This window comes from Equus przewalskii, chromosome X, assembly GCF_037783145.1.
Source record: "Equus przewalskii isolate Varuska chromosome X, EquPr2, whole genome shotgun sequence".
Lineage (NCBI taxonomy): Eukaryota > Metazoa > Chordata > Mammalia > Perissodactyla > Equidae > Equus > Equus przewalskii.
In genome coordinates, this window is record NC_091863.1 from 46,626,508 (window position 1) to 46,641,679 (window position 15,172).

A 15,172-nucleotide genomic window follows, 5' to 3' on the forward strand; every position below is an offset into this window, starting at 1 on the left:
CTGGATTCCTCAACTCTCATAGATGGACTTTTGTTTGGGGATATTTCTCAAGTTTTTGTTTTTGAAAGGGAGCACTAAAGGAGGGACATCCTATGTTGCCATATTGTTGTAACTCAAATCAGTTTTGGTAGTTTGTATTTTTCTAGGAGTTTGATCCTTTGATCTAGGCTATCTAATTTGTGGATGCTGTTTCCTGGAATGAAGTGCTTTAAGAAACTTAGTAAAATATTCTGGCTTTACAATTGGACATCTACTAATGAGTGCACACACTGTTTTAATCGTTATTTTAACCATATCATGACAAGGTGAGTACATTCTTCTGTCCAGTTGTTTACAGTAAATCCACTGATCTGCAATATAGCTTGATTTAAAGTAGTTTCTAAGAGACGGCTGAACAAAAAAAGAAGCATGCAAGTAAAGGTTCATACTCTACTTTGAATTTACTGTCAAACACTCCAAAAGTACCTCTATCCCGTCTTCAAAGTTCAGGAAAAGCCATTCTGCACTTTTTTCTCATTAACAAAGTTTCCATACTTAGAATTATCTTTTATTGTCAATATAGGGATTTCATCTGTTTGACTCAGGTTGGCTCCAGAAAAGTTTGCAGTTAACACAGCATGATTTCAACTGATTGACTAATTCTCTTCAATTAGAATGACAGTGTTTTCTTACAACAATGTACTCAATACTACTCAAAAATCCGTATGGTTTTTGAGCTGAGCAGCAGTAGGGAACACCTTCCACATGGGTCTGGGTCCTCAGGGTCAGGAGTCATGCCTGCCTACGAAATGGAGGGATAAGCAGGAGTCTGACATGGGAGCCTGGTCATTATCCAACATTTCTTTACAATGCAGTAGTCTGCCCTCATCCACACGGGATATAATTCGAGTCCCAAAGGATGCCTGAAATCTCACATAGTACCAAACCATATATATACATTGTTTTCTTCCTATACATATGTATTTGAGGTGTTACAGCAAAACAAGCCACAATTTCTTTTTTCTTCTCCACAATTTCCTGGATAGAAGATTTGTTCTAACTGTAGATCTTAGCAATCTCATCATATGATTTTTTTCTTTCCCTATTAAGTCAAGAACTTTCACCTTTTCTCTTAAATGAAGCAGTTTATAGCTCCTCTTTGGCACATCTGAATTCCCGGTGACATATTGAAATGGCAAGCAATAGGATATATTGGAGTATATGAGGAAGCCATTTGGTATAAACCTAATTCGGCCTGACTGTTTTTTCCAAAAGGGCCTGACTGTGGCCATTGAGCATGCATTGTATATCTGCTTAGACATTTTGAGATAAAGGTGCAACTTCCCTCCCCCTCCCAACATTGGCATCTCCTTAAAGATTAAGCATCTTTCTTTAGGCTGGGAACTGATTGCAGCACTCATCTGTGTCCGCCTAGCTCGAGGCAACAGACCTGCCAACCTGCGGTGTTCATTGAGACAGCAGGCCTATCTGTTGTTTCCATCAGTCGCTGTGCTGACAGAGCAGCCTCATGACTATTGTAAAAGGGACATTTCAATCATATGTGAAACATCCTCTTTGAGGGTATATAACCACCCTCTATACCCCCACTTCTTTGGAGTGCTCTGTTCCTTTGTGGAAAGACTCTCCCGGGTTATAATCCTCAGATTTAAGCTCAGAATAAACTCACCCAAATTTTCATTTATAGATTGGTTATGGATTATTTTCGTCGACACTGGCATCATTACTCTAAAACTTTGGGGCCATTATTAAGTAAAATAAGGGTTACTTGAACACAAGCACTGAAATACCATGACAATAGACCTGATAACTGAGAGGGCTGCTAAGTAACTAATGGGAAGGTAGCTTATGCAGCATGAATATGCTGAACAAAGGGATGATTCACGTCCTAGGCAGGATGGAGCAGAACACCGTGAGATTTCATCATGCTGCTCAGAATGGTGTACAATTTAAAACTTATGAATTGTTTATTTCTGGAATTTTCCATTTAATATTTTCTGACTGGGGCTGACTGTGGGTAACTAAAACCACAGAAAGCACAACCACAGAGGAAGGACTACTATACTTTTTATTACTGTAAGATTTGTAGAAATATCTCCTCTCTCGCTTATACGGTCTTCTCTCTTTTTGAGTCTTCTCTCTTTTTCTCTTGCTCAGTTTAAATGAAGTCTTGTAAATTTTGTTGATCTTTTCAAAAAACAAATTTGTGCTACCTTTGATTACTACTTTTTATTCTCCATTTAATTTATCTCTGATATAATCTTAAATAATTTAAAGTTTAATTTGCTCTTGATTTTCCAGTGTCTTAAGATGGAAGGTTAGCTTATTAACTTGTGACATTGCTTCTTTCTTATTGTAGGCATGTCCAGCTATTAATGTCCCCCTATGAATTTCTTTAGCTGCATCTCATAAGTGTTGGTATTCTGGGTTTTCATTTTCTCTTATACCAAATAATTTTCTGATTTTTATTTTTATTTTCTTGTTGACCCATAGATTATTTAGGAATGTGATTTTTAATTTCCACTTTTGTAAGTTTCCCCAATTTTTTGTTACTGATTTATAATTTCATTCCAAATCAATAAATTTCATTCTAAATCAATTGATTTTATTCTAAACCAATTTTCTTTGTGATCAGAGAAAACGTATTGTGTTATTTCTATTTTTTTGACTTATTGAACTTTGTTTTATAACATAGCATATTGTCTACCTTGGAGAATAGTCCCTGTGCCTTTGAAGAGAACGTATATTCAGTTTTTGATGGTTGGAGTCTTCCATGGTCATCTGTTGGGTCTACTTGTTTTATAGTGTTATTCAAGCCTTGTCTTTCATTGATCTTCTGCCTAGTTGCTCTATCCATTATTGAAATTGGAGCATTGAAGTTTTCAACTATTATTTTTGAGTTGTCTATTTCTCCCTTCATTTCTATCAGTTTTAACTTCATATATTTATGCTCTTGTTCTAGGGGCATATATGTCTATAGTTGTCATACTTTCTGATAGATTGTTTATCATTATAAAATGTCATTCTTCATCTTTCGTAATATATTTTGCTCTAAAGTCCATTGTGTCTTATATTAGTATAGCTAATGTGGGGAGGTTTTGGAATTTTTGCTTGCATGGCATAGCTTTTAAATTCTTTTACTTTCAATATATATGTATCTTTAAATCTAAATTTTGTCTCCAAGAAACAGAATGTAGTTGGATCATTTTTTATCCAGTCTGACAATCTCTGCTTTTCATTGCATTCATCTATTCACATTTAATGTTTTGATTATACAGTTTGATTTATATTTGCCAGTTTATTTTTGTTTGTGTCTCATATCGTTTGTGTTCTTCTATCTCACTGCTTTATTTTACATGATTGAATATTTTCTAATGTAGCATTTAATTTTACTATTGAGTTTTTTCACTACTTTTTTAGTTATTTTTTAGCAATTTCTCTAGGGATGACTATGTAAATTTTAACTTATCAGAATCAGCTTCAAATTTATATTAGCTTAATTCCAATAAGACATAGAAATGCTAATCATATGTAATTCTATTCCTTTTTCTCTCTTTTTGTAGCATTATTGTTTTACATATTACATCTATTAATGTTAAAAACTCAAGAAGGCATTGTTATAATTATTACTTTAGCATCTGTAGTCATTTCCTTTCCCATTACACCTTTGTGCCCATTTAGCTTCTTTGTGCTGTTGTTCGTATATATATTACATTTCAATATTTTATAGGTGCAACAGCACCATATATAGATATTTTACCCATTTCAAAAATCAGTTAACAGAATGAAGGAGAAAAATCCATTTATACTATTTTTTATAACTACAAATTCACACTTATTGGTGCTCTTTATTTTTCATGTGGATTTGATTTTCCATCTGTGATCATTCTTTTAGCTTGAAATACTTTCTTCAATATTTCTTGTGAGGCACTTCTGCCAGAAACAAATTTTCTCACTCTCTGTTTATCTGGCAATGTTTTATTTCACTTTCATTTTTTAAAGATAACTTTGCAGAATATAAGATTCTTAGTGTAGAGTCTTTGAGCATTTTAAATATGTAATCCCATTGCCTTTGGTCCATAAGTGTTTTTGCTGAGAATTTAGGTGTTAATTTATTCAGAATTCCCTTAAATGATGTTTCCTTTTAAGTGTTGAGTGATTTTCTCTTTCTGCATTCAAGATTTTCTCCTTGTCTTTTACTTTTAACATGTTTACTATGCTAGATCTCTGTGGATCTCTTTGGACTTATCCCACTTGAAGGGTACTGTGCTTCCTGAATGTGTAGTTCAGTGTTTGTCAATACATTTGAGAAGTGTTCAGCCTTTATTAATTCAAATGTTTTTTTTTTCTGTTTTCTCTCCTCTCATTCTGTTACTCTGTTTACATGCGTTTTGGTACACTTAGTGGTGTCCTATATTTCAGTGATGTTCTGTTTATTTTTCTTTACTCTTTTTTCTCTTTGTTCTTTGGATTGCATAATTTCTATCGATCTATCTTCAAGTTCTATCATTCTTTCTTCTCTTAAGTCAAATCTACTATTGAGCCCCTCTAGTGAATATTTCACTTCAGCTTTTGTACTTTTCAACCCAGAATTTTCATTTGTTTTTTTATTATTATAATTTCTATCTCTTTAATGATATTCTATGTTCAATATGATGTTGTTATTATGATGAGGATCAAGGCTGCCCCAGGAAGAGAAGCCCAAGGTATCCTGCCCTACATACACTCTATATCATCCTTCAGGAAGTATAGGATGTCCTGACCTGATCTGATTTGATTCTTATGCAAAGTTATAGAACCACCCAATAACCAGATCCCACCTACACTGTAACATTTTAACGAAGTTTTTTACATAATCTTTCCTTTGTCTTGTAAAGAGATAACTCACATACCTATGCCTTAAATTTAGCCCTACCCTCAACCCATGGGTGCAGCTCTTACTGCCCATGGGTCCTGTCCCCGTGCTACTCCACACTATTCTATGAATAAAAGAACACTACTGCCAGACCTTGAGAGTCCAAGAAATCTTTCTTTTGACTCCTCAGCTTGCCAAGCCTACACCAATTATCCTTCCATTGAATATATTTATAATAGCTACTTAAAAGTGTTTTTCTCTTAAATCCCAAATCAGATTGTTCACACAGGCAGTTTCTGTTGTCTTCTTTTATTCCATTGTATGAGACATACTTTTCTGTTTTATTGTATTTTTTTGTAGTTTTTTGTTGGAAACTGGATGTTGTAGATAATGAAATGACTCTGGGTACTGCCCCCTCAGGGAGAATATTGTTATTTACTTGTGTTTTTTTTGTTGTTGTTACTTTTTAGGGACTAGTTGGATTATTTTGGTGAAATCTATCCCCTGCCTTTCTGGCTATTGCTAAGACTTTGATATTTCTCCTCAGATATGTGGAGCTTTGGGTATGCCCTCAGTCACCTTGGGGTGACTCCAATATTGGCAGGACTTTCTTTATTTTTTCCCTGACCACAAGCAGCTGTTAGGCTCCACTAATTGTCTACTGATTGCTCTATTGTTTTCAGTAGTGTCCTTGAGCAAAAATTTCTCTACAGACTAATCCAATAAGATTTAGCCTCCCATGAAGAATAGTTTCTGCAATCATATCTTATATTTGTTCTGATCCCAAGGGGACTCCTCCAGCCATATCCTTCACTGGTTTACTCCTGAAAACTAGCTGGTGTACAGTTTTACCTGTACGTTGAATCTTCTCCAAATTGCCTTTCACTACAGCCATCATTGTTCTTCAGAGTGCCCCTAGGCTTGAATTTCTTAGCACTCTATTTCAAATGCAGTTTCTTTGAGAAGGGATTAGGAGCTATCTGTTTTACAGCCTGCCTCTTTACTCTAGAAGAATCACTGAACCAGGTCTCTGAATCTGGATGTGGGCATGCTTCTCTCTGAGTAACACCCCCACTTTAGGAGCTCAGCACACAGTGGAATGGGGGGCAAAATCCTGAGGGCTTCCTCACTTGTAACCATAGAAGCCAGGGAACAGGGAATGAGGTCTCAGTATTCTCTGTGCTTGTGCCTAAGGTAGAGCCTTCATCCCCTGATGGGGAGAGGGGAGAAAAAGAAAAGCCACACCTCTTGACCACACTCACCCAGAACATAGCATCAGCAACAGATAGTTCAGGGCAGGATGAGAAATAATGATATCATGCTCCTCCCAGGGAGAAAGTCTTCTACCTCTCCACTGGAGAGACCTATATTTTTGGCAATAACAGTATTGAGTGGAGTTTATACCTGGCTCAACTGGGAGAGAGGAGAAAGGTAGTGGACTCTTATTTTTTAAACCACATTTTCATAGATTTTTAATATTTCTTCATTGGTTCTATGTACTTAGGACAATTTTAAGAGCTTTTATGTGGTTTTTAAAAGTAATTTTTGCCATTTTAACTGAGGAGCAGGTCCATGACGCTCCTTACACTGAAGTCAATCTATCACCTATTTATTTGTATAGTTTCAGTTTCTACCATGGTAACTAGCAAATAGAAGCTCTCTAAATCCATGTAACGGACTGGTGATTTGTTCACAAATCACATTAACAATGTTATTCTTTTTTGTTGTTTAATGGAAGATTGGCACTCCAAATAGGGTACATGAACCATGCTATAAATATTTGAATAAAGATTATGAGGTTTAGAGCATGAAATTTTTAACAGTGATTTGACAAAACTAGAGTTATTTTAGCTTGTATTTTAACCATGTGATGAATGATATTCTTTAGTTCTTTGAATACATTTATAATGGCTACTTTGAAATCTTTTTTTCATTTTTTTCTGGCAGTAACATTGGATTATAACATTATATAGCTTTCAGATGTACATCATAATATATTTCTAATTCTGTGTAGATTACATCACGTTCATCACCAAAAACTAATTATAGTCCATCAGCTCACATGCGAGCCTAATCACCCCTTTTTCTCTCCCCCTCCCCCTATGATAACCACCAATCCAATCGCTATTAGTATGTGTTTGTTTCTTGTTATTTTCATCTTCTACTTATGAGTGAGATCATATGGTATTTCACTTTCTCACTCTGACTTATTTCACTCAGCATAATAACCTCAAGGACCATCCATGTTGTCACAAATGACCACATTTCATTTCTTATGGCTAAATAGTATCCCATTATGTATGTATACCACATCTTCTTTATCCATTCATCCCTTGATGGGCAACTAGGTTGCGTTCAAGTCTTGGCTATTGTGAATAATGCTGCAATGAACACAGGGATACATGTATCTTTATGCATTTGTGCTTTCAAGTTCTTTGACTAAATACCCAGCAGTGGGATAGCAGGATCATATGGTAGAACTATTTTTTTTTAGAATGTAAGATGCCATTTTGCTTTTTTTAATTTTTATTGAGTTAATGATAGGTTACAATCTTGTGAAATTTGAGTTGTACATTATTGTTTGTCAGTCGTGTTGTAGGTGCACCCCTTCATCCTTTGTGCCCACCCCCACCCCACATTTACCCTGGTAGCCACTAATCTGTTCTCTTTGTCTACATTTTTAAATTCCTCATATGAGTGGAGTCATACAGAGATTGACCTTCTCTATCTGGCTTATTTCACTTAACAAAATTCTGTCAAGGTCCATCCATGTTGTTGCAAATGGGATGATTTTGTTCTTTTCTTACAGCTGAGTAGTATTCCATTGTATATATATATAGCACATCTTCTTTATCAAATCATCTGTTGATGGGCACTTAGGTTGCTTCCATGTCTTGGCTATTGTAAATAAGGCTGGAAGAAACATTAGGGTGCATAGGACTTTTGGAATTGCTGACTTCAAGTTCTTTCCATAGATACCCAGTAGTGGGATAGCTGGGTCATATGGTAGTTTTATTTTTAATTTTTTGAGGAATCTCCATACTGTTTTCCATAGTGGCTGCACCAGTTTGCATTCCCACCAGCAGTGTATGAGAGTTCCTTTCTTTCCATAACCTCTCCAACATTTGTTACTATTAGTTTTAGATATTTTTGTCATTCTAATGGGTGTAAGGTGATATCTTAGTGTAGTTTTCATTTGCATTTCCCTGATGATCAGCGATGATGAACGTCTTTTCATGTGCCTATTGGCCATCTGTATATCTTCTTTGGAGAAATGTCTGTTCACGTCTCCTGCCCATTTTATGATTGGGTTGTTTGATTTTTTGTTGTTGAGTTGTGTGAGTTCTTTATATATTATGGATATTAAGCCTTTGTCAGATGTATGACTTGCAAATATTTTTTCCCAGTTAGTGGGTTGTTTTTTTGTTTCAATCCTGTTTTCATTTGCCTTGAAGAAGCACTTTAGTCTGATGAAATCCCATTTGTTTATTCTTTCTATTGTTTCCCTTCTCTAAGAAGACATGGTGTCCGAAAATATCCTTTTAATACTGATGTCAAAGAGTGTACTGCCTACATTTTCTTCTAGAAGCCTTATTGTTTCAAGTCTCACCTTTAGGTCTTTGATCCATTTTGAGTTTATTTTGATGAATGGTGAGAAAGAATGGTCAATTTTCATTCTTTTACATGTGGCTTTCCAGTTTTCCCAGCACCATTTGTTGAAAAGACTTTCTTTTCTCCATTGTATGCCCTCAGCTCCTTTGTCCAAGATAAGCTGTCCATAGATGTGTGGTTTTTGTAGATCTATTCTAAATTTTCTGAGGATACTCCATACTGCTTACCATAGTGGTTGCACCAGTTTGCACTCCCACCAGCAGTGCACAGGGTTCCCTTCTCTCCCCATCCCCTCCAATGCTTCTTGTTTTCTGTCTTGTGAATTATAGCCATTCTGACTGGAGTGAGGTGATATCTCCTTGTAGTTTTGATATGCATTTCCTTGATAGCTAATGATATTGAACAACTTTTCACATGCCTGTTGGCCATCTGCATATCTTCTTTGGAGAAATCCCTGTTCAGATATTTTGCCAAATTTTTAATCCGGTGGTTGTTTTTTTGTTGTTGAGATGTATGAGTTCTTTGTATATTTTGGATATTAACCCCTTATCTGATATATGAAATATCTTCTCCCAATTGTTAGGTTGTCTTTTCATTTTGTTGATGGTTTCCACTGCTATGCAAAAGCTTTTTAGTTTGATGTAGTCACATTTGTTCATTATTTTCTTTTATTTCAATTGCCCAGTCAGACATGGTACTTGAAAATATGCTGCAAAGACCGATGTCAAAGAGCATACTGCCTATATTTTCTTCTAGAAGTTTCATGGTTTCACGTCTTACATTCAAGTCTTTAATTCATTTTGAGTTGATTTTTGTGCATGGTGTAAGATAATGGTCTACATTCATTCTTTTGCCTGTAGCTGTCCAGTTTTCCCTACACAATTTATTGAGGAGACGCTCCTCTGTCCATTGTATGCTCTTGGCCCTCTTGTCAAATACTAGCTGTCATAAATGTGTGGGTTTTTTCTGGGTTCTTGGTTCTGTTCCATTGATCTGTATGTCTGTTTTTGTGCCAATATCATGCTATTTTGGTTACTATGGCTTTGTAGTATATTTTTAAATCAGGGAGTGTGATACCTCCAGCCTTGTTCCTTTTTCTCGGGAATCCTGTGGCTATTAGTGGTCTTTTGTTGTTCCATATAAATTTTAGGATTCTTTGTTCTATTTCTGTGAAGAATGTTGTTGGAACTTTGATAGGGATTGCATTGAATCTATTGATTGCTTTAGGAGGTATGGACATGTGAACTATGTTAATTCTTCCAGTCCAAGAACACAGAATATCTTTCCGATTCTTTATTTCTTCTTCAATTTCTTTCAACAATGCTTTATAGTTTTAGGTGTACACATCATTCACTTGGTTGGTTAAGTTGATTCCTAGGTGTTTTATACTTTTTGTTACAGTTTTAAATGGACTTGTATTCTTAATTTATCTTTCTGCTACTGTGTTGTTAGTGTATAGAAATGCAACCGATTTTTGTATGTTTATTTTGTATCCTGTGAATTGCCTGTATTCATTTATTATTTCTAAGAGTTTTTCAGTGGATTCTTTAGGGTTTTCTAAAATCATGTCGTCTGCAAAGAGTGATATTTTCTTTTCTGATTTGGATCCCTTTTATTTCTTTTACTTGCCTCATTGCTCTGACTGGGACTTCCAATACTATGTTAAATACGAGGGGTGAAAGTGGGCATCCTTGTCTGGTTCCTGTTCTTAGATGGATAGCTTTCAGTTTTTCTCCCTTGAGAATTATATTTGCTGTGGGTTTGTTATATATGGCCTTTATTATGTAGAGAAATCTTACTTCTATATCCGTTTTATTTAGTTTTTATCATAAGTGGGTGCTGTGTCTCGTCATATGCTTTCTCTGCATCTATTGAGATGATCATGTGATTTTTATTCCTCATTTTGTTAATGTTGTTAATCTTGTTAATGTTGTTTGTTAATATCATGTTGATAGATTTGCAGATGTTGAACCATCATGCATCCCTGGAATAAAACCCACTTGATCATGATGTATGATCTTTTTAATGTATTGTTGTATTCGATTTGCTAGTATGTTGTTGAGGATTTTTGCGCCAATGTTCATCAGTGATATTGAACTGTAATTTTCTTTTTTTGTGTTGTCCTTGTCTGGTTTTGTTACCAGGATAATGTTGGCTTCAGAGAATGAGTTAGGAAGCCTCCCTCCTCTTCAGTTTTTTGAAAGAGTTTGAGAAGGATAGGTATTCAGTCTTCTTTGAATGTTTGGTAGAATTCACCAGGGAAGCCATCTGGTCCTGGACTTATATTTTGGGAAGTTTTTGATTGCTGTTTGGATCTCCTTACTGGTGACTGATTTATTCAAATTCTCTACTTCTTCTTTGTCCAGTTTTGGAAGATTGTATGTTTCTAACAAATTATCCATTTCTTGTAGATTATCCAATTTATAGGTGTATAGCTTTTCATAGTATTCTCTTATTATGTTTTGTATTTCTGAGGTATCTGTTGTAATTTTTCCTCTTTCATTTCTGATTTTATTTAGCTGAGCTTGCTCTCCTTTTTTCTTGGTGAGTCTAGCTAAAGTTTTGCCAATTTTCTTTATATTTTCAAAGAACCAGCTTGAGGTTTCATTAATTTTTTCTATTGTCTTTTTAGTCTGTACTTTGTTTATTTCTGCTCTGTTTTTTATTATTTCGTTCCCTCTGCTGATTTTGGGCTTTTATTGTTCTTCTTTTTCCTGTTCCTTTCAATGCACTCTTTGTTTATTTGGGATTTTTCTTCTTTGTTGATGTAGGCCTGAATTGCTATAAACTTCCCTTTTAGAACCACATTTGCTGTATCCAATCGATTTTGGCATGTTGTATTTTCATTTGTCTCCAGGAATTATTTGATTTCTCCTTTGATATCTCAGTTGACCCAATCATTGTTCAGTAGCATTTTGTTTAATCTTCACATTTTTGTGGCTTTTCTGGTTTTCTTCCTGTAGTGGATTTCTAGTTTCATACCTTTGTGGTCAGAAAAGATGCATGGTAGTATATTGATCTTCTTAAATGTATCGAGATTTGTTTTGTGGCCTAATATGTGATCAATCCTTTTTAACATTCCATGTTCATTTGAGAAGAGTGTGTATTTTGTGGTCTTTGAGTGGAATGTTCTATATATATCTACTAAGTCCATCTGATCTAATGTGTCATTTAAGGCCAATGTTAACTTATTGATCATCTTTTTGGATGATCTATCTATTGGTGTAATTGGAATGTTAAAGTCCCCTACTATTATTGTGTTACTGTCTATTTCTCTTTTTATGTCTGTTAATAATTGCTTTATAAATTTAGGTGCTCCTATGTTGGGTACATAGATATTTACAAGTGTTGTTTCTTCTTGTTGCATTGTTCCCTTTATCATTATGCAGTGCCTTTCTTTGTCTCTCATTACAATGTTTTTTAAAGTCTGTTTCAGCTAAGTATTCCTACCCCCGCTTTCTTTACTGTGACATTTTCATGGAATATCTTTTCCATTCTTTCACTTTCAGTTAGTGAGTGTCTTTAGGTCTGAAGCATGTGTCTCATATGCACCATACATATGGGTCTTGTTTTTTTATCCAGTTGGCCACCCTATACCTTTTTATTGGGACATTTAGTCCATTGACATTTAAAGTAGCTATTCATAAATATGTATTTATTGCCATTTTGTTATTTTTGTTCTGGGTGTTTTAGTAGTTCTTCTCTGTTCTTTTCTTTTTCTGTTCTTCTCTGCCCTTGTGACTTGATGGCTTTATATAGTAATATGTTTGATTTCTTTTATCTTACTTATTTGCTTACTTATTATATGTTTCTGGTTTGTGATTATCATGAGGATCCTATATAATAGTCAATGTATATAGCAGTCTATATTAAGTTGATAGACACTTTAGCTTGGCCTCTTTCTAAAAGCTCTACTTTTTCACTCCCCTCCAACCACATTTTATGTTTTTGAAATCCTATATAGCCTCTTGTTTTGTGTGTGTCTATCCATTACCCTCTTATCATTGAAATAGGTAATTTTAGTACTTTTGTCTTTTAACCTTTATATTATCATCATAGTTGGTTAATGTGCTACCTTTACTGTATTTTTACCTTTAAGACCAGTGATTTTGCTGCATTTCTTTCTTTTGGCGGGGGGGTGGTTGATTTTTTTATCCCTATTTGTGGTCATCGTTTTCCCACTTAAGTGACTCCCTTCATCATTTCTTGTAGAACTGGTTTCTTGATGATAAACTCCTTTAACTTTTGCTTGTCTGGGAAGCTCTCATCTCTCCTTGCATTCTGAATCACAACTTTGCAGGATAGAGTACTCTTGGCTGTTGGTTCTTTCCTTTTAGCACATTAAATATGTCATGCCATTCTCTTCTCACCTGTAGCGTGTGGGCTGAGAAGTCCGTGGATAGCCTTATGGGCTTTCCTTTGTATGTCACTTGTTACCTTTCTCTTGCCGCTTTTAGGATTCTCTATATTTAATTTTGGACATTTAATTATAATGTGTCTTGGTGTGGGCCTCTTTGGGCTTATCTTGTTTGGAGCTCTCTGTGCTTCCTGTACTTGGATGTTTGTTTCCTTCCTTGAATTAGGAAAATTTTCAGCTATTATTTCTTCAAATAGATTTTCTGCCTCTTTGTCTCTCTCTTCTCCTTCTTGGACACCTATAATACGAATGTTAAAGCACTTGATATTGTCCCAGAGTTCCCTTAGACGGTTCTTATTCTGTCTCATTTTTTTTCTTTTATCTGTTCAGCTTGGGTGATTTCTTCTAGTCTTTCATTTAGCTTGCTGATCCATTCTTTTGTATCATCTACTCTGCCGTTGAGTCCCTTTAGTGAGTTTTTCATTTCCAGTATTGTATTCTTCATTTCTGATTGGTGCTTTTTTATATTTTCCATTTCTTTGTTGATCATTTCACTGGGCCCATCCAGTCTTCACCCAATATCTGTAAGCATCCTTATAAGTTTTTGTTTGAACTCTTTGTCAGGTAGGTTGCTCATTTCTGTTTCACTTAGTCCTTTTTCTGGGGTTTTGTCTTGTTCTCTTGCTTGGAATATAGTCCTTTGTATCCTCATTATACCACTTTCTCTGTCCTTATATCTATGTGTTAGGTGAGCTGGCTATGTCTCCTGATCTTGGAGAGGTGGCCTTATGTAAGAGATGACTTTTGAGGCCCAGCAGTGTGCTTCCCTGTCATCATCAGTCCAAATGATCCAGGAATGACCCCTTTGTGGGTTACTTGTGTCTTTCTGCTGTGGCAGGGTTGCTTTTTATGCAGGATCCCTGGGAGTCTATTCTTTCCTTCCCTGGCCTGCTCTTTGTAAATCCTGTTTGAGGAGCCTCAGTACTGTTGGCTACAAGGTCTAACGGCACACTTCTGTTGAAGTTTTCCTGTTAATTGGGTAGATACCCAGTATAGCTGTTTGCTAGGCTCAGGGGCTTACAGTTGCTATAGTCCTCAGGGCTACAGGGCTGTTTTCAGTTTTCTTAGAAGTGCAGCTGATTGGTGCTTGCCCTAAGCAAGGGAGCACTCAATTGTTTCAGGCTTTGGAAGGTGAGGCTTATCCTTTTTATGTCTATTTGTGGAGCACAGGTCTTCTGCCAATCATAAGCCTCATGCCCCATTGGTCCACACATACCATCAACATAGTCCTGGTCCATGCACACTTTCCAACCCCTGGAGTGTACCTCATTGCCCTACTATAGAGGGTCCTACCACTCCACCAATGCCCCCCAAAATTGTTCACCTGGTCCTCACACAGGCCCTGCCCCACAGAGGTGGACATACTTGCCTGCCTGTAGAGGATCAAGGCACCCAGTCAATGCAGGCTGACAAGTAGCCTGAACAATTGCTGTTGAGTGGGGCCAGTTCACAGGGTAAGCTACCAGCCCTGGCTGAACTGGATTAAATCTGCACTCTAGTGGGTATGGCCGATTCCTGGGCTAACAGGCCAGGGGAAGAACTTCAATGGCATCTGCCAGGGCCTGTGTCAGCACAACAGGACTGGGTGACAACAATGGACACCACCAATGTTTCAGTCTCTGGAAAGGTCCCTCCTCTCACCAAGATGAACCCAGAGCCTACCAGGCGAGGCTCTTTTCACCAAAGGACTGTTAGCCTTATTTCTGGTGATTTTAGGTTGCTGAGATGGGTGAGTTTGTGCATGGGCCCTTTAAGACCCGGGTCTTTTCATTTTTTGTCTAATAGCTTTTCTAGGGGTATCCCTGCTGCAGCCAGTCAGCTAGCAAAGCCAGATAGTAAGACCCTCATCTCAGTTGTGCTGCATCTGAAGGATGCACAAAGCAGTATCTGGACTCTGCTCAGGACCCCACTACTCTGGGTAGGGCTGCGTACCTTAGGGTGGCTCCAGCCTTGTCAGCTGACAAACTCGACTGCTCCTGAAGGTGGATTTTTTCTCTCCAGAAGGAATTTCTGCTTCTTCCGCCTTAGTCAGTACTGCCCCTTGTTGTGGAGGTTCTTTTTATCCAGTTTTCAGTTTTCTATCCAGTGTAGTTTTTCCAAAAATAGTTGTAACCTGGTTGTGTTCATGTGAGATGAGTTCAGAGTCTGCCTATGCCACCATCTTGACAAGATCTCTCTTGAAGTCTTATCTCAAAGAAGTTAATATGGCATTTCACATATGCTAAGACAGAGGGATTTACTGGGTGCTAGAGGGCATGCAGTGACGGGAATGGCAGGTGATACCTCTCTCA

The 15,172-nt window shown here is 36.6% G+C and overlaps 1 protein-coding gene across 1 annotated transcript in view; it reads left to right on the forward strand.

Moving 5' to 3' along the window:
• Window positions 1-1,582: 1,582 nt before the first annotated feature.
• The window catches only part of LOC139081128 (endogenous retrovirus group K member 7 Env polyprotein-like), a 454,430-nt gene continuing 440,840 nt past the window's right edge, over window positions 1,583-15,172 (forward strand). Inside the window, exon 1 of the mRNA XM_070605655.1 lies at window positions 1,583-1,711. Within this exon, the coding sequence (XP_070461756.1) occupies window positions 1,692-1,711 (20 nt within the window). The 5' untranslated portion in view covers window positions 1,583-1,691. The remainder of the gene's footprint in view (window positions 1,712-15,172) is intronic.